At 42.4% G+C, this 20,613-nt stretch overlaps 1 protein-coding gene across 1 annotated transcript in view; it reads left to right on the forward strand.

The window, feature by feature from the left end:
* Positions 1 to 17,408, forward strand: part of SLC9A6 (solute carrier family 9 member A6) — a 65,444-nt gene extending 48,036 nt beyond the window's left edge. Inside the window, exons 13-16 of the mRNA XM_066357403.1 lie at positions 4,975 to 5,005; positions 7,016 to 7,095; positions 10,284 to 10,389; positions 14,747 to 17,408. Coding sequence (XP_066213500.1) covers positions 4,975 to 5,005; positions 7,016 to 7,095; positions 10,284 to 10,389; positions 14,747 to 15,019 — 490 coding nt within the window. The 3' untranslated portion in view covers positions 15,020 to 17,408. The remainder of the gene's footprint in view (positions 1 to 4,974; positions 5,006 to 7,015; positions 7,096 to 10,283; positions 10,390 to 14,746) is intronic.
* Positions 17,409 to 20,613: the final 3,205 nt, after the last annotated feature.

The following is a 20,613-nucleotide window of genomic DNA, read 5'->3' on the forward strand; positions in this document are numbered from 1 at the left end:
ACCTTAAGAGCTACTGAGCTTCTAAAATGTATTGTAGGGTTCATTAGAGAAAGCAGTATGTTACATTTTATAGAATCTGTTCTCCATTTTTTTCATTATATTATGCCTCTCTTTTAACATTCTGAAGACCAGCCTGCTCTAAATCACACTTTGAATGTAGTTACTATTGTCTTTATCTCACGTTACTGTTCACATCCTTTTCTCACAATTTCTGTGCTGTTACTGTATATAATCAAAAGTATACAGAAATAGGGTTTGTATAACCCTGATTATTGCTTCAGGGAGGACCTGGCATTCGTCGAGCACCTACAATGTGCTGGGCAATGTGCTGAGTGCATTTCACACATTTGTCTGATCACAGCAGGTCCACTTTACAAGTGAGGAAATGGAGGCTTAAAAAATTTCTAAGTTGTTTCAAGTCATACAGACAATTGGTGCAATTGGTGGACAGAAGAACCTCTTGAAAAAAGGGTGGTAAATTTTGGAAAGATTAAATTTCTTCCTTTTCTCAAGAGCTTTGGAATAAAGATTCTTCCTTATTCTTAAGAAAAACAAGATTAAATGTAAGAATTTGGGGAAAATAATACTTTTTTGAGAGAGAGAGAGAGAAAGAGGAAGGAAGATGAGAAGCATCAACTCAGTCCCGTCACTTTACTTGTTCACTGATGCTTCTCACGTGTGCCTTGACCGGGGAGGGAGGTGTTCAACCTGAGCCAGTGACCTCTTGCTCAAGCCAGTGACCTTGGGCTTCAAGCCAGTGACCTTTGGGCTCAAGCCCATGACCTTGGGATCATGTTGATGATCCCTCACTTAAACCGGCCACCTCGTGCTCAAGCCAGTGACCGGCACTCAAGCTGGCAAGCCTGTGCTCAAGCTGGATGAGCCCACACTCAAGCCAGGGACCTCGGGGTTTCAAACCTGCGACCTCAACATCTCAGGTTGATGCTCTATCTACTGTGCCACTATTGGTCAGGCGGAATAATAATACTCTTAAATTCAGTCTCAAGTTTAAGTAGTCAGTTATCTTTCCTAACAGCCCTGAACACAAACCTAACAAAATATCCATGCTTACTCCCTTTCCTCCCAAAAAAGAAAAACCCACACAGATCCCTTATCTACCCAACGTTAAATCTACCTAACCAGCACTGCAAACTCTCTGGCCCCATCTTGCCTGTCCTATATAGCATAGCTTGGTACTTAATTATATGTATTACCTTGCAGTCAGTTGCAGGTTAACTCTTGTTTTAGTTTTTTTGTTTGGTTTGGTTTTTGGGTTTTTGGCTTCTTCAAAGAGAGACTAGAATTTCAATTCACTTCCCAACTCTGAAATTTGTCTAGTATAATTTTGAGGAGACTGAAAATAAGTCCTTGAAGTTTAAGATTAGTACAGATTTAGACTTGGCTTTGAGTTCTTGCTCATTAATTTTGAGTTCTTGCTCCTTCCTTTATTAATTCTGTGATTTTGAGCAAGCCCATCACCCTTTTTAAGCCTCAGTTTCCTCATTTGTAGCATATATGTGTTAGTCCCCACCTCCTAGGGTTGTTGTGAGGATTCAGTGAGCTAATAATGTCTGTAAAGCTCTTAGCATAGCATTGCAAATGTGCCTTTTAGTTATTCGTTTGATAAATTGAGCATCAACCATGTGACAGACACTGTTTTAGGCTCTAACTTAATGGTTCTAAGTTGGAAGCAATTTTTCCCCACTCCCCAAGGGACATTTGGCCATGTCTGGAGACTTTTTTTTTGTTGTCGTAATTGAAGACAGAAGGCTGCTATGGGCATCTAGCTGGTGGGCATCTAGAGGCCAGGGGTGCTGCTAAACTCCCTACATTGCACAGAGCAACCCCCACAGCAGAGAATTACTATCTGGGCCAAAATGTCAGTAATGGGAAGTTTGAGACCCTGCTCTATAGAGGTTACAGTGGTATTAATAAGATAGAAAAAGCCCTTGGTCTCATAAAGTCTATACTTTAGTGGGAGAAGACAGAAAATAAACTAGTACTCAACAGAAAATGACAATTTTAGATAATACTAAATATTATGATGATAAACAAGGTACTATGATAGTGACTGGGGATCAAATGTATTTCATAGGTAGAAATCAGGAAATGTCTCTCTCTCTAAAGTTACATTTAAGCTCAGTCAGCCTGAAGGACAGGGTATTGCCAGTTAAACAGGAAGAAGAGCAGTCCAGGCAGAGGGGAAAGCAAATGCAAAGGCCCTGAGGCAGGAACTCACTTGACCTCTTTAATGAACAGAAAAAAAGCCCACATACCTGGAGTATAGTGACCGAAGGGTAGGTAGGAAATGAGGTGAGCATAGCCCTATAGGGGCAGCAGTTTGCAAACTCGTTCTGTAAGGGGAAGATAGTAAATATTTTAGGGTTTTCAGGCCGTATGGACTCTGTCTCAGTACGCAGCTCTAGTGTGAAAGCCCCATAGGTGGTACATAAATCAGTTGGTGTGGTTGTGTTCCAACAAGACTTTATTCACAAAAACAGGAGGTGCGTTGGATGCGGCCTATAGGCAGTGGTTTGTGGACTCCTGCTTTTGAGTGTTGTACGTCATGGTAATGAGCTTGGATTTTAAAATCCAACTGAAAATCTTATAAGACTTTAAAGCACAGGAGAGACATGATTTTGTAGGTCAAAAACATCACTCCAGCTGTTGTGTGGGCGACAGATCCTCAGTGAGTTGGAGCCAGCCAGATAGCTATTCCTGCACCCTTTCATAGTTTGTGATGGTCACATTCGGTTCCCTGTCGCTCAGCACCCGTGTTTGGCACTTCTCCATCTGCAAGCATTTGCCCTGTTTGTTGCTTTGCCTGGAATTGCTTTTCACTCCCAGGAAAGGACACAGCTCAAGCGCCTGCTTTGTTTGGCCCTCTCCTTTTGTATTGGAACCACTCTTCCACTTGCTTAACGTTGAGTATAGTATTTCAGTCAGCCTCGTAATAATTATACTGTTAGAAGAGCTACCACTTTGTGTTAATGATGTGCCGGACACTCTTTGAAAATCTTGAGATATATAATACTTTTCTTATTTGATCCTTGCAGCAACTCTGTGTGGTTGGATATTATCCCCACTTTCCAGGTGATAAAAATCACAGTTCATTGAGCTACATCCCTGGACGAAAGGGGCTGAGGTCACATGAGAGCCCAGCTCTCCCTGACTGCAGAGCCTTTGGGGATTATGCTCTCGTCAGTCCCTGACTAGTCTGCGAGCTCCTTGATGGCAGGGCTGTCTGTGTCTCAGTCATGCCTTTGCCCGTGCCTAGAGCAGTGCCTGGAAGCTAGTAAGTGCTCTCTAAATGTTGAGTACATTGAAAACACTTCCCATAGTGTTCCAAATATTACAGATGTGTTCTCTCTGCGACCACTAGGTGTCACTTGAGATGCACAAATGTGGTTTGAGTTCAACGTGGCTAAAAAGATACTGAACAGCTTCTGGCCATTTTAACAACGAAGAAATGAACCTTTCTTGGAATTATGAATCTGGTCATCGCCATCTGTTTTCAAGTACTTGGCTATGATTCACTCGCCTTTCAGATGAGGTCTTGCCTCATTTCCTTGCCATCAGTATCGCTCCTATTCTGGGTCGCTACTGCTACAGCTTCAGCTTCTCACGCTGCTGTTTTCTGTGTTTGTCTGTAGTAGTGACCTCAACTGATAAACATTTGAGTACCTATTGTATATGTCAGGTACTGTGCTAGACTCGGGATACAAAGATGAGTTGAGACATGGCCTTTACCCTAAGGAGTTCACAGTCTATTTGGGGAGACTGACAGGTAAATAACTATATTGTGCTAAGTGTTAGAGAAGAATCTAGAAGGTGCTGTCAAAGCACAAAAGAGGAAATGATTCTGCTTGACGGGTCATAGAATGGTTCATTTGGAACTCGGAAAAGGAGTAGAAAAAAAAGAGAGACGACATTTCAGATAGTGGGAACAGCATGAGCAAAGTCATGTAGGCTCAGGAAAGGACAGGGATTTGGAAGAGGAGTAGGCAGGTGTGGCTAATGGCAAGTATGGAGAATAGAATGGGGAAGCGCTAGGTTGGAACAGGGCTGCTAATTTGTAGAGAATCTTGATGCCACACCGAAGACTTTAGACTTGACCCTCTGGGTTGTAAGCCACTCTCAGAGTCATTTGTCAAGAGAATAACCCAGTGAGCTCTAGGCTTTAGACAGTGAAATCTAGGGAAGAGCTTGGCAGCTGGAAAACCATATGTCCAAGTGCTGTTGACTCCGTGAGTCAGAACGAGGCCTGAGTGTGAGCAGTTGGCATGGGAAAGAGAGGTGACCTGAGAGACGGTTTAGGAAGAATGAACAGAGTTGGTGAGTGCCGCTGGTGGTGAGGACATCGGGAAGAGTCCAAGAGAACTTCTTCATAATGAAGCTGTTCCCTGGGATGTGGAAAGCAGGAGTTCTGAGCAGATGAAAGAATTATGAAGAACCAAGGCTAATGTCTATTCATTAGCTTATTAAAAAAACCCAACTGTAATTGGACTCTCTGTTCAGTCATCACAAGAGAATGTTACCATGAGAGCGGAGAGGTCCAGAAGCATGCACTTCCCTCCTGGGGCTGCATTGTGCCTGCCTGGCTTTTGGAACTGCCAGTCGTTTTTATTCAGTAAGTGGGACAATGCTGCTTCCCCTGACTCTGCTTATAATGGACTGGCATTCACATTCAGAGAAGCAAAGGTTATTTTTCTGAAACTGGTAAGTGGGATTGCAGAAGAGAATTGTTAATAAACTCTGCTTGCCTAAGGGTCTGAGCTGTTGCTAAGGAAAGTGGCAGAAGTCAGAAATTTAAATCAACAAGCAGAAAAAAGCAAGAAAGCATTAACCATTCCATAGCTTGTGTTGAAAGAAGTTGCCTGACAATATGCGTGTGTGAATGGGCATATATATATATACAGTATATATATATTTTTTTCTTCAAAATCTCATATATCTTTTGTGTTTCTCCTTTAGGGTTGGTGTTGATTCAGACCAAGAACATTTGGTAAATATGCCTTTGTATTGTCCGTGGCATTTCTGTCAACTGTCCAGTTGTTTGGAAAGAACATCTGCCATGACCATTATTTAGATCCTGTCCTATTTGCTCAGCTCTTAACTGGCATCTTTGCTGGGTTCTCTCACTCTGTGGTAGGAACAACACTGAGTTTTAGACCGTGTGCTTATCAAAGGTGACAGCTCACATATCTCTGGGCCACCCTGGGCTTTGGCTCCAGAGGAAAGCAGGCCATAGCACTCCCGAGTTTTCAAGTGACTGCTCTGGCACGGGGAGCCTTTTTCCACTTGGTTTGCGCATGAAGGCTTGTCTCTAATGTCAGCCCCACTCCAGCTGCTCTTCCTGTGTAACTTTCAGATTGGATGACCAGCAGCTACCCTTGAGAACTGCCTAGAAGCTTTGGAATCTTCAGCCAGCCTTCCCTGACTGTTCAGGAGAAGGCCCTTTCTCACCCCGTGCCTCAGCCCTGCCCGCGTCTCCTTGCCTGTTTCCCTGTGTTCCTATCTCCCTTGTTCCTCTGCACCTGGACCTAGTAGACTGAGTGCAGCGTAACCCAGTGCCTTCTCTAAACTGACTGCTCTTTCCTCGTATTTTCCAGGCGCTTTCTAATAGTTTCTGAGCACCACTTGAATGTGTGGCTCTGTCCCAGACATTAGATGGGAAATCACAGAAATACTTTTAAAGACAGAAAACATCTCTTTCAAAATACAATTCTTTTTCTTGTCTGAAACAAGCCTTGCTCTATTTGTCATCAGGGTGTGGTTTAAAACAACAACAACAACATTTGTCAGATACATTCCTAAACGCTAATTTTGTTAGCTGTTGAGTGATGAGTATGTGTGTGATATAGTAAAAATTTGCCTCTCTTTTGGTGAGAAACTTCAAGAATAATTACATGGGCTTGAAATACCTGAGCAAACCAGGCTGGATAAATTTCCATGATTCTGAGCTGCTGGGGTAGTTTTCAACGGGATAATAGCTCCTTAATGCTTCCACGCTGTGTTCAGACAAGAATAAAGTTGTCATACAGCACACCAGACAAATGCTTGATCACTAGCTCATGAGTCGCCACCTGCTTTGTCACCTCTGTCGTCACAGAGGAGAAATGGAAATGGAGTGACAGGCAGAAAGCCAGGTTGGTGAGTACCACTTGTGACATACTGTAAAAAATACGTTTTTTCCCTTGCCTTCAAAAGTCCGTGGACACCTTGGTTTGTTACATTGTTTACTCAGTGTTGTGAGTGTACACTGGGAGGCACTGAGGAACAGGATAGTAAGTGTGGAGTGGGGGGGGGGTGTCCAGGTGTTTGTGTGCTGAGGTGATCATGAGATTTAGAGATTATTGCTCTTCAAAAAGCAAGACACACAAACCTATGCCTACTGATGTCAAAGGAAGTAGAGGTGTTTTTTCAGCTCTTTTAAGCCCATGCAATATTCTCAAACATTTTAAAAGGAACATTCATTTATTTCTAGGATCAGGACGGATAGGAAGGGACCCAAAGCCCAGAATCTGAACTCCACTCTTGGAAAATCATGGAACCATAGAGCACTCTTGCTAGAAAGGGCCTTTGGTGTTCCTTACCCCTCACACTGCATGCATCAAGAAATCCAGGCCCACTGAGGAAAGGGCCTTGCCCAGCTAGCTCCTGTTAGAGCCACCGTGAATCAGATCACCTAACTGCTCCACTACTGACCACACCAAGTTACGAGTTACGAATAAAAGCTCCGTTTGTGTTTGGAAGCTGGTTTCATCCCTCTCGGCAGCTGTGTGAGGTTTCCCTCCGAGCCGGTCAGGCCCACTACGAACTTGCCCAACTTGGTGTCATTTTGCTAGCATTCTAAGAACATAGTAGCAACTTCGAAGATTTCTAGGGATTGTCCCTCGTGTTGGAGAGTATCTCATATGGAATATGCTATACTTCTGATTCTATAAAGAAGTGACCCTAAAGAAATGTGTTTTTATCTTTGTGTGTATATTGATTTCTTACTATTTGTTTGCAGAGTATTCCTGAAAATGAAAGAAGAACTACCAAAGCAGAGAGCGCCTGGCTCTTCCGGATATGGTACAACTTCGACCATAAGTATCCTTAACTGAGAGAAGGATGCTAGTGTGGACATGGACAGTTACAGTCTAACGGAACCACTGTTTGGATCCTTTTCTTCCTGGGTCAGAGTGTAAAATCTGTGGTCTGTCCTTCCTCTTTCAGGGTGGTGGGAAGCTTACTGAAGGAGACCCACACACATGAATTCCTGTGCAAACCCATGAAACCAGTGGACTGGTTGTTGCAGAAGCTGGCTGTGTGAAGGGGCTCCGGAGCCCTTAGGATAGATTTTCTTTGATGTATAGGGTTATTTATTGAGCAAATTTGAATATTTATTGTCCTTTAGCTAATTTCGTGAATCCTGAAAGAGGTATTTGTTGGTTCTTGTCTGTGTACTTGCTAGAATAAAAGAGGAAAGTCTGCCTTAGGAAAGCATGAGAATAAGATTAGAAAGGTTAGATACCACAATAGTCAGTGATGTGCTTTTTTTCTCTGACCTTTCCGAAGACAGGCAAATTCTCCTCTCCATTCAGAATGCCAGTGTTTAATTGTTTGCCAAGTTTCTTTCTTGTCCTAGTTTGACAGTCTCATTCATAGCTATACTTTGGGTCATGTTATAGGCTATTACCTGTTTAGATCATGCCCTTAAAAAACAATGTACTACTCCCTTTTTTTTTTTTTTTTTTTTTTTTTTTTTTTTTTGTATTTTTCTGAAGTTGGAAACGGGGAGGCAGTCAGACAGACTCCCGTGTACACCTGACCGGGATCCACCCGGCACGCCCACCAGGGGGCGATGCTCTGCCCATCTTGGGGCATCGCTCTGCCACAATCAGAGCCATTCTAGTGCCTGAGGCAGAGGCCACAGAGCCATCCTCAGCGCCTGGGCAAACTTTGCTCCAATGGAGCCTTGGCTGTGGGAGGGGAAGAGAGAGACAGAGAGGAAGGAGAGGGGGAGGGGTGGAGAAGCAGATGGGCGCTTCTCCTGTGTGCCCTGGCCGGGAATCGAACCTGGGATTCCCGCATGCCAGGCCGACGCTCTACCACTGAGCCAACCGGCCAGGGCCTACTCCCTATTTTTTAAGATTAATTCCTTGTTTGAAAATTGAAGTACAAAAAGGAACGATGCAGTTCTTTCAGGCTGAGACTTACCATTAAATGAATCAAAACCTGGTTTAAGTTCCATTAAAGCATATTTGAGACAACTACATAAAAATGTTTACCTGCTTTTGTCTTTCTCATCAAAGCCTTGTATATTTAAGAAAAATGCATTTGACACATTATTAGAATCTACTGCTTACTATATTCTCTTGGCTACATTTTTATGTTCCCTTTTCACAATACTCACAATTAAATTACTGTGTGGAAAAGAGAGTACATGCATGTCTGTGGTATTAAGACTCTCATTAGGGAGAGATCCTAACTCTAAAATTGTTTAGTGATTATGTCATTACTTTTGGCTCCATTATCAGCATTTTGGGTGTAAGCCACTTCCATGTGTCATAGGGATTTTTCATCCCTCTCATTTAACAAAAATTGTTGTTTCCTGTATAAAACATTCTGTACATTTTCTGCATAATGTGCAGAACAATTAAATACTCCTAATTTATAGAAACAATAGAATAGTAATTTACTTTTCTGTATATTTCTATAGAATTTATAGAACACCAGGACTTGTTTGACTCAATATTACCCTACTAAGTGCTACTAGAATAAGACCTAGTAATTTTTTTTAAGTGAGAGGAGAGGGGGTAGAGAGACAGACTCCCATGTACACTCTGACCAGGATCTACCTGGCAATGCCCATCTGGGGCTGGTGTTTGAATCAACTGAGCTGTCCTCAGCACACAGGGCCAACGCTCAAACTAATCAAGCCACTGGCTACAGGAGGAGAAGAGAGAGAAGAGGGCACTGTAGGGGAAGAGAAGCAGATGGCCGCTTCTCATGTGTGCACTAAATAGGGATCAAGCCCAGGACATCCACACTCCAGCCCGACTCTATCCACTGAGCAAACTGGCCAGGGTCAATGCCTACTAATTTTAAAACCTAGTGCCCTAGGTTTTAGGTAGAATTCATCATTTTAGTTCCTTTGTGTAGTCAGATTGTTTGTTATGATTGTAATACAACTGAATATTGTAATGCATAGAAATCGTAAGTGTACAGCTCAGTGAATTTTGATCTGTGCATATAGCTGCATGCCTGTCACCGCTTGAAGGTATGTAGAACATTATCAGCACACCAGAAGGTGCCCTGTGTTCCCTTGTAGTCATACCCCCAAACAGGCAACCAGTATTCTGATTTCTAGCAACATGGATTAGTTTTACATGCTTTTTTTTCCATCAGATAGGTAGAGTCATATGTATTATTTTCTCTCTTGCTTCTTTCACTCAACATTGTATAATTTATCCGTGTTGTTGCCTGTCCTGGTAATTCATTTATTTTTCATCACTGCGTAGTGTTCCATAGTATGAATCTTCTATTTTCCCCCAACTATCCACTGTTGACAAACACTTGGTTGACTGACACCTTGAGCTATTACAAATAAAGGTAAACATTTGTGTGTATATCTTTTGCTAAACATAGACAGGCACTCGTTTCTCTTGCATTGGACGCCTAAGAGTGCAATTTAGGGCAAGTGTGTGTTTAGCTTTAATGGATATTGCCAGCCAGTTTCCAGAGTGATTGTAACTGACACCCCCACCAGCAAGGGAAGGGAGTGCCAGTTGTCCCACGTCTGCACCAGAACCTGGTATTTGTCAGCCTTCTCGTTCTTAGCCATTGTGATGGGTGTGTAATGATCTCTCCTGTGGTCTAGCCTGCATTTCTCTCGTAACCAGTGAGGTTAAGCATCCTTTCGTATTGGCCATTTCCATGTCCTCTTCTATGAAGTGTGTCTGCTCAGTTCTTTTGTCCACTTTGTGAGTTATTTCTGGATTACTGAGTGAGGTTCTTTGTTGGATATATGTATTTGTGAATACCTTCTCCAGTATGGAGCTCGCCTTTCCATGTTCCTCATCTTATCTTTAGGTAGGTCATAGACTTTTTGAGCCTCAGTTTCCGTATCTGTGAAGTAGAGATGATAAAATCTTCCTTTGCTATCTCACTGATGTCATGTCAAGTCCCTTTGCTGTCCTCTGAAATGGTTGGTGCAGCAACGGTGCTTGTTAGCAAATGAGTTGTACTTTTAGATTTGTGAAGACAGGGATGCAGCCCTTCCTTAACCAGCACAGCTATTTGAAGCCTCTGCTGACACACAGTGGGCCTCCCCTCACGACAACACTCCCTGCCTGCTGTGGACCCATCGCGAGATGCCTGACCAGCCCCCAGGCTTACGAAGTAAGGAGCTTTTATTCAAAACCTAAGTTGTTTATTATGTAAATAAGTTGATCTGCTCAGTGTTTGGGTTGCTAGCTTTGTTTTGCTTGCCTTTAAAGTATAAAATCCATGAGAGGGAATATAAGCATACTTTGCTCAGAAAATCAACTGGGATCTATAAATATAATTCACAGGCTTTGTAACATCATTCAAAACAGATCTAGAATAGTACCTCACCTTACTGTAAGTTGGTGATGTTAGCATATAATTCTATTTCCATGCTGGTTCATTTATCTGCAATATGTGGCCTGAGCACCTTACTGATTGTGTGTGTGTGTGTGTGTGTGTGTGTGTGTGTGTGTATGTGTTTTAATCTGTAAATATGGGTTTTCACAATTATTTTGAGAGGATTAATAAAATAATTTTTGATGCCCCTAAAGTACAACAGATGGCCTTTTATTTCACATGTACTGTCTTTTGGATATTAGTAAAGCTTTTTCTGCCTCTGTTCCACATTGCTGGGAGGTGCAAGCATGTTTAGATACAATCATGCCGTATCTTTTCCTTAGCTACTGACATATGATTGTCGATTTGACAAGTATTACAACAGAGAAAGAAATGGCAGATGCTGACCAGCTTTTATTTTTAAATGTTAGCATGTTATATTTAAGTATTTTCTAAAAACCTTTGCTTCTGACCCAACCTTTCAGAAATAATCTGTGGTATCAAATAAAGTGTTAACAAAACCTGCCAATTCTGACTACTCTGATACAGTGTCCTGAGGGGCAGGCTGTGGTGAAGGGGTCCAGACATGCACTGCCCCCAGACCCCCCCGCCCTTCTCTGGGGGTGTGAGCGCACAGCCCCAGACAGTGGAGAACGGGTAGACTCTGGGGGCTGGCAGCGAGGTCAGGGAGGGGTCCCTCACAGCTTTGTGTTACAGTGGAGCCCGCACAGTTCTGACAGATCGTGCTGGTTAGATGGGCTGGGCAAACATCCAGATTGTCTCTTCTCTCCTTCCCACGTTGCCTAAGCCCCCTTCTCAGAAGCAGCCTCCACTCCCCCTGTGCCCTAGTAGCCTATGTGGCTCTGTGCAGAGGGGTCAGCCAACTCTGCTGGTAAGTCAGTGAGTCTTAGCTCTTGGATTCTGGAGACCCACTCGGCCATCGCCAACAGCCAGAAGAGTTCCACAAGAACTGTATGTCCTGTGGAATAAAGCAAAATACAACATCATGGTATTAGCTTCCTAGTGCTGGTGTAACAAAGCAGCACAACCAAATGGCTTAACAACAGGAATTTATTGTCTCAGCATTCTGGAGGCTAGAAGCCAGGTCAAGGTATTGGCAGTGTTAGTTCCTGCTGAGGGCTGTGAGGGGGACTCTTCTGTGCCCTCTCATTGTTTCCTAGCTTGTATTGGTTTGCTGCTAAGCTTTTGCATATCTTGGCTTATAGATGCATCTCACAGATCTCTGTCTTCATCTTCATGTGCTGTTCTCTGTGTGTGTGTCCAAATTTCCCCTTTTTATAGAAACACCTACTGATTTTAGTTATTAAAAGGAATATGCTTTGTCCAAATATTCAAACAGGATGGAATGTACAAGGTAGAAATAGAAATTGCCCCCCTCTCACCTACATTCCTCAGGAACTCTCTATTAAGGGTTTATTGTGGCTACTGCCTAAGATAGTTTATCTTCACAAACTTATATGTGTATATATAGCTGTTTGCTATTATTTTGCACAAATAAGTTCATAATCAGTGTATTGTCTTGTTACTTTTTTTTTTTTTTTTTTGCTTAGTGGCACATCATAGATACCTTTCTATGAATTTATGAGATCCTTTACCTTTTCTTTATTCATAACTGCAGTGCTTCCATTGTGCGACTACACCAAGATTGATGTAATCAGTCTTCTATGGATAGACCTCTCCTTCTTTTTCTTTGTTGTTATTACAAGCAATGTTTTTGGTGAAAACCCTTCTTCATATAAACTTACTCAAGTATATATATAAAGGTATACAGAATAGATTTCAAATGTTAAATTGCTGGGTCAAAAGGCATATATGCATTTTATTTCTTTTTAAGTGAGAGGTGGGGAGATAGTGAGACAGAATCCTGCATGCACCCCGATCAGGATCCACCCAGTAACCCCTGTCTGGGGCCGATGCTCAAATCAACCGAGCTATCCTCAGTGCCTGGGGCCAGCACTTGAAGCAATCGAGCCACTGGCTACAGGAAGGAAAGAAAGAGAGAAGGGGGAAAGCAAAGTTTGGAAGAGAAGCAGATGGTTGCTTCTCATGTGTGCCCTGATCAGGAATTGAACCCAGGGCATCAGCACTCTGGGCTGACGCTTTATCCACTGAGCCAACTGCCAAAGCTACATATGCATTTTAAAATTTGATAGCTCCTTCCTCAAATGTCAAACTTAGTAAGACATTAGATTAGAAGGTGCTGAAGAGCTGCTGCCGACACTTGAAGGTGTCACAGACCTTTGTTCTGAGTTTTGCTGGATTAAGTGATACGCACTGGTTAGACTTAGTGTTAACTAGTTTAGACAGGAAGGAATTATGGGTGGTTGGTCATTACGGGTTTGGCTTTTAATTCACATGTCTTTGTCTTTGAGTATTTAGGCAAATTTCTGGCAAGGCAAAAGGAAATTACATTTATTTAATAGTCTTCTCAATCTATTTGACTGTGTTACACAAATTTAAAATTTTCAAACACACATAGTATTGGAGAGCTGAATGTAAGATGTTTCTATCAGCTCTACTTCCCTCAAGTAGTATTAGCCACATTGATTTTGCTTGATCAATGAGTGGTTAGAATGATTATTACTCTTTACATTAAAATATAGGGTGATGGAAAATGATTTGACTTTGGGTGATGAGCACACAGCACAGTCAACAGTTCAAATGCTATAGAGATGTTCACCTAAAACCTATGTGCCGTGGACCAGCGCATCTCCAAATAACGGTGCAGAATTGAGGAAACACACTTTGTCAGAACAAAACCGATGGGACCGGGAGGACTCCTCAAACTGCCTGGCAGTATCTGAGTGCCTCATAGCCCCAGTTCCCTTTATTATATAGACCTATGCAAATCAAGGGCCCTGATACAAAGTTGCACATCAAAGGCTAAGACAGGAACTCTCCCAAGGCAAAAACAGGATACATTAGTGAAATTTACAAACATCTGAAACAAACAAAGAGTCAGAGGAAGGGCATGTATATTGCTTCCTGCAACCCAAGGAAGCAAGTGGAGTGGGTGCAAATACTCAGCATCAGAGATGGAAGGGGAGAGAACTTAGCCCCCTGCCAAGCCTCGAATCTATAATGGCTTTTTTGCCATTAATGGTCCACAACACCTATGTACTCTTCTTATTCATGAACGTCACTCCATTAAATGTAATTTCAAAATAAAAAATGATAAAAAAATTTAAATGCCTTTTTATTTTTAAAAGTAATATATGTTCATTGAAACTTGAGAGAGTACTTGAGAGAGTACAGAAGCATAAAGAAGACAGTGAAAGGTACTAGCAACCCTGTCATGCAGAGCGAACTCTCCTCGTTTGGTTGAACACCCTTCCTGACTTCTCTGTGCACCCATACATTTCTTACCAAAATGGCACTCAGAGTCTGGACTTTTTTCCCTTTGTAGCACTTTATTTGATTATACTCTTTGGGCCACGAAGTTTTTCATTAGAACTAAAGTTTATCAAGCCTGGGGACAAGTATGCAGTGAGGGTTCAATCTATTTGAGGGATATTGTATTTCTAGGTATTGTTAATCAAGAAGTAAAAGCTTCATTTATAGAAATCAATTCAATAATCAATTGAATTTATTCAATTTTTTCTTTGTGCTCCAAACTCTTTGGTTGTTGGACTAGACAGATGGGACTGGGTCCAGTGGGGGGAGTGTAGCATGGCCCAGTGTCCACGCGGTTATGACACGAGGGTCAGTGCTGCTCTAGGGAGAGGGCTAAGGACAGGGGGCTGGAGGAGAACACAGCAGGGCACCTCGCCTAGTTTTTGAGTATTAAGGTGACTTCTGAGAAAAAGTGACTTTAAGCCGAGACCTCAGTGAAGGATGGAAGAGGAATAGGAGACAAGAGCTAAGAGAAAGCTTGAGAGATTGAAGCAACTGTCAGCAGTTCAGTCCAGCAGACACACAAGGTTGGGTAAGTGTAGATAGACTGTGGTGGGAGACGAAGCTGAAGGCCCAAGACAGCTCTGTGTTTTAGGCCAACATAAGAACTTGAGGCTTTATCCTAAGGGCACCAGGCGACCCCTGAGGTGTTTAAATAGGGAGTCCTTGAAAATTCTGCTATTGGAAATGTTTCTTGAATCTCACAGCAATTCCTAAAACTTCTTTTATTTGCTTTTAGAACCAGGAACAATTAAAAGATGATGACTCTGATCTTATTCTCAATGATGGTGATATTAGTTTGACCTATGGGGATTCTACTGTGAACACGGAATCAGCAGCATCCGGTGTCCCGAGGAGATTTATGGGAAACAGCTCTGAAGATGCCTTAGATCGGGAGCTTGCATTTGGGGACCATGAACTGGTCATTCGGGGAACACGCCTGGTGCTTCCTATGGACGATTCTGAGCCCCCATTAAATTTGTTAGATAATAGGAGACACAGTCCATCTTAAACTTACTAATACTCACTTAGTGGTTTGTAAAATTGGCACATGTGATTGTGAAGAAATTTGTACTACCAAAAAAGTCCAAGTGCATGTCTGAATGTGTAAGGTATATAAATGCTATTTATATGGCATCGAAAGAATATAAATATGTTCAAGGCAGACTGTGAACAAATACTTCCTTTATGTTTTATTGGCTGCACTGTGTAGACTGGAACTGTTTTAGCAATTTATTTTCACAGTGATGTTGTGTGTTCTGTTAGCTTCATGTCTCAGTTAAAATATAAAAAGTGACAGATGTACTGATTCTTCTATTTACCTGACACTTAACCAGAGTACCATGTTCTTGTGATGGGAATTAATTTTGTTTTGTGGGAGGGGAGGGAGAGGAAAGTGGAATGTTATTTCTGGGGGAGCCCAGGGCAGAGAGATCCCTTTGCTGGGAAACTTGCATTGATCGCTGCTGCCTTTGTTGTGTGTGACCTTTCTCTTTCCTTCTTCTCTGGCGGCCTGATCTTCCCCATTCAGGCGGGGCAGTGAGGTGGACCCTTTCCCCTGCTATGGAAGAATTGACTCCTTGACTGCAGGACACTGTTGTTGGGAAAGGAACGCTGCAGATGGCTTCCAAGACTTGCTTTCTTTGCTTCCAGACCCAGGCCGTAGAGGGGGACACATCTGGCCAGCTTAGCCAAAGTACAGCTGCACATAGTTCAAGGCACTTAACTTCTATCTGGAGGGGCTGGGGCGGCCGAGAGGGGGCCGTGGGTGGCGGGGGGGAAAGAGGATGGTGGTTGGGAGATCTCTCATCCCAAATGTATAAATATTCTGTACCAGATACATTTAAATAAGAAACTCAATTGCTGCTTACTTTTTGATTCTGTACTTGATCTGTATAATTAAGCTCTGTAGGTCAGAAGTTTTTATATCGATTTAAATTACTGCTCTTTAGCAGCCAGATAGGAGCAAAATGTAAAAATTTTGAATTTACTGTGTCTAATTGTCATTTGTTAGTCTGTAGTTGATGTTAAAAGTCAATTTATGAATCCATGATCGTTGCACGCTACACCAAAGTGGGTCATAAGGGGCATTCCGTGCTCAGGAGGGCTGAGTTTAGGAGGGTGACCCCTCTGCGTGCTGGTGTAGCTGTCTTTAGTTTCCTGTTACTTTTTATTAGAAAATATCTAAGCTGCCATGCGTTTTTGTTCTTTACAGTTTTCAAGGAGGAGTACATAACAATTTCACATTTCATATTCCGAGTATGAAAGTGGATGCTATTTTGTGATGCTGAAAATACCTAAAATGTCATTAAATACTTGGAACGGGGATACTTTCTTACCTTGATTCTGACCTGTTAATGTTTCAGAAGCAGAAGAGAAACTGGTGGGTTTTCCCCTCCACGGGTCTGAGTAGCATTGCCTTAAATTTTACCCAGTTCAAAAATTTATTTATTTACATTATGTTCAAATTTTCCAACAAAATAATGTCTTTCCAAAAAAATGTATTTATTCTCTCAAAGGTGTATTTGCAGTTGTAAATAGTCCTTGAAATGTTACAGGGGATCCTACTGTTGTACACTTGAGTGGCAGCTCTAACTGTTGGCAGAACCATTTGTTATGTAGTGATAGCGACTTTCCTGCTATGCAGGAACCGTGTGAAGTGTGCATTTTATATTATGTGCCTCTTCATGCAGTCAATACTTTTTTGTTAATGTATGCTTGGGGGGCTTTGAACTTCAGCGTCATTTACCCATGAAGTTATTCACGTTGTAAAAAAGTTATACAAGAAATTAACAACTACCTTTTTTTATTCTGTCAGTTCACTGAACTCACTTTATGAAAAGGACTGTAAATACTTAGCATGACAAATTCAGTAACTCATCTGTTTCAGCATGCATAGACTTTTTCTTAGAGAAACTGATAATGCTTGAGTCAACTAATTCAGCCTTTCTACGTTATCAAAGGGGAATCAAGCATGCTGTGCTTATATCAGCATCTGGAAGATTCTCCTATCCTCTGATCTCTGCACATCTCCAAGCAAAGAAGGATAAAACCAACTGCTCATACATCTGTTCAGCTGAGACACCTGAGTGAGCCTGGATGAAGGCCGGTCTGAGTTGTTGTCATGCACCAGTGGGACTGCTCTCGGGCTGCTTTTTCTGTTCTTTGTGAACGCTACACATTTGAATGACTTGAACGTCACATCTTTTAAAGTTATATTTGAAGGTTTCTTGGCATTTTATCCTAGTTGTCTGTTTGGCAATGTGATGTTACAGTAATAGACTTTTAATCTTTATTTTTTGTCTGTCTGTCTTCCCTTGGAGTACTTAGACAAATGTTATAGTGGTTTCTTTTAGGAAAATCTGTCATTAAAAAGAAAAGTATAGCCTTGAAAATAACCACTCACCATATTTAAGTCACAGTTTATTCTAGTGAGAAGTAAAGAGTGCTGACTTCATTTATTTTTCTACCTATATACCCAGTGGGAAAGAAGGAAGACTGATGTTTTAAAAAGAAAGAAACATAAACCTAACAGTGTAACTTATAGGGCCTCAAATTTCTGGTGTTTATGTTTAAGGCTAGATGTATTTCCTTATGGTCACAATTGGACCATTTAACAAATGTGACTCAAAGCAGTCAAATCCTGTGGCTCTGATTTGCACCCTGTTAGCTCAGTAATGGATATGGTTATAAGATGTTTGTCCCATTCTATGGAGAGAGTAAATTCTGTATTCAGTTTGGTAGACGGGCAGTTCCAAGTTTGGCTGAAAGCATGATCACACAAATTTTTCTTTTTCCAAGTTAAGGCTAGGTACTGTATTTCTTTTTGTACGTGAGAAGTTTTGTAGGTTAGAGTTTGCTGACAGCAACTTTGATTATGTCTGGTAATGGCACGAACCACACTATTCCTATGTGTGGCCATCCGTTCCAGTTCTTCGACTCATGGTCCTGTGAGAGACACAGGTGGTGGACTGACACAGCACAGGCTCTTTTAACTAAACTCCTGTGTTCTAATTCACAAATCAAACCCTATATTAGATTTGAACAATGCATTTGTTACCTGACTCCATACAGGAGTGTAAGGAGGTGATGGTATAGATGTTTTGACTGAATCAGAAAGTTCTGTAAAAAGTACCACACACATGATGAAGTATGAAGCTGGAAATAAATTGGAAATGAAAACAATTCCCTTTTTTGAGACCAGTTTGATAAACCAACGTGTATATGAAATATTTTTAAATCTAGATATTTAATCTTAATTATACTGTGAGGATACATTCTATTTTCATTTCAAAGATTAGGAAAAAGATTCAGAGAAGTCACACTGCTAGTGATTTGAAGAATCAGGACTCAAACCTAGTCTAGACTTATCAAGTCTAAACCGTTAACCACTACTGTACTGGCTTCCGCGGCGGGGTCTGGGCTACTCCATCTCGAGTACACCTAGAAGGACGATGAAGGGAGCTAGCTGCAGATTTCTGTCCTGCTTCCCACCAACTTTGTGCCATCAGGCCAGGGCACGGCACGAAGTCTCGTCTCTGTTCCTCCTCTGCACTGTTGACTGCAGACACGAGTTTCCCTGGTTGGGAAGTTTATCAAATTCTTAGTAGAGTGCCTGTGTCTCTTAGCCTGTAAACAGGGCAACCTGGTCAGCAGCATGCCTCACAGTCCACCTTCAACATCTTCATCTTCACCAAGGGGCCCATGCCTTATGGCAGAGCTTGTGGTCCTAAACACTGGCTCTGTGACCACATAGTTTGGCATAGTAGAAAAACCCAGGTTTTGGAGTTACACAGACCTGGGTTCAAATCCAGACTCTGCTACTTGTTTATTCAAGAAAGTAAAATTAATTTATTCAAGAAATAGTTGAGTGCTCACTTTGCGCTGCCCCCAGTGAATACAGTGGTGAAGAACAACAGTGCCCACTCGGCATATTCTACAGGTGGTGACAGCCATCTCAGGCTGCTAGGGATCATTCATGCAAGAAAGATTAATTGCCTTCTGATAGGGGAAATCTATCTCAAATAATCAGCAAGTAACATCAGATCCAAGCATCATAAGGCTCTGATGGAAAACTGTAGGAAGCCATGGAAGGGGACTGTGATCTGGTGGTAGGGGAAGAGTGAAGACTTTCCTGACCAAGGGAAAAACCAACTGCTCATACATCTGTTTGGCGAGGCACCTGAATGAACCTAGAGGAAGTCCAGTCTGAGTTGCCATCATGCACAAGTGGGACTGCTCTCAGGCTGCTTTTTCTGTTCTTTGTACACCCTACACAGGTTATCTTAGCCCTCAAGAGGAAGCATAGCATCAACCAGGGGAAGGGGGTAAAGATGAGGAGCCTGCCGGGCGGAGTGAGCAGTGAGAGCTGTATACCTGCAGTTGATCTTCCACACAACATCCGATTGAATAGTTATTGAGTGACCAGCATAACATGCAGTGTGCTGTATCCACAGGGTTGAGGAATAGACAGACGCCTGCTCCCCCCAGCACTTGCACATTAGCGTGGGAAGCAGGAGGTGGTACCCAATGAGAAGCACCTGCCACCCAAAGCCATCTGTCTGCTTCCCACCTTCTTGGGCAGCTGCACACCCCTCCTCTGGGCAGCATCCTTCAGAACTTTGAAAAGAGGAACTGGTACGTCTTACACGAGTCTTTCCACCTCCCAGCCTTATAACCTCATTGCCTCCCTTTCCTCTGGACACACACCAGCAGACCATAGTTCTAGACATTTTTATGAGTACACCTGAGACCACATTGGCTTTGTGTTTCAGTGATACTTCTTATCTAAGAGTGGGCTGTCCCCAGAAGATGGGCCAGGCCCCTGCCCTCATGGTACTTATATCCCGTCAGGGAAGGCCAACCATAAATAAACAAATGCACAGCATAATAAGGGATTGGGATAAGTGACAGATGGGAAATGTGATAGAGGGTAGTGGATGTGGGCTGTGGGGGCAGGGCACACGTAGGAGGGTGTGTCCCATGGCCTTGCTCAGGTGATAACATTACAGCCAAGACTTGAACGAACCAGGCAGGCAGAGAAAAGGGGAAGAGTGGTGGAAAGTCTGCGATTTAGGGTAGCTACACAACAAATGTTTGTTGAAAGGAGTGAAATGTCATGACTTTTATTGAGTTGGCTTTTGAAGGCAAGCATGGTAGCACATAAGTGATATAAACCAGAGGAGTCCCAGTCCTCCTGTCTGCCACTTCACACTCTTAGGAAGCCATGGAAACCTCTTCAAGCCTGTTTCTTCCTTTATAAAATGATGACAGCTCATTGATTAGGTAAACATTTACTGAGCTACTGTCATACGCCAGCACTGTGGGAGGTACTTGATTATGATTGCATCCCCAAGAAGCTGCCAAGCCAGTTTGGAGGATCAAATGAAGTGATGGATATTGAAGCAATTTGACCACAATCAGAAGGCTCTTGAAACTGAGGCTGAGTACTCTGTAACGTCTTGCCGATGAGGTGCTATGTGAATAAAACACGGAAAACTTTTCAGACCGTGCTTCTGCTCTGGGTTGCTTTCCTTCAGAATCTCCAGCTCAGGAACTTGGAAGTATACCAAGTGGTTGCTATGGCAAAGACCGAACTCTGAGAAC

Source organism: Saccopteryx leptura, chromosome X (assembly GCF_036850995.1).
Source record: "Saccopteryx leptura isolate mSacLep1 chromosome X, mSacLep1_pri_phased_curated, whole genome shotgun sequence".
In the NCBI taxonomy this organism is placed as follows: domain Eukaryota; kingdom Metazoa; phylum Chordata; class Mammalia; order Chiroptera; family Emballonuridae; genus Saccopteryx; species Saccopteryx leptura.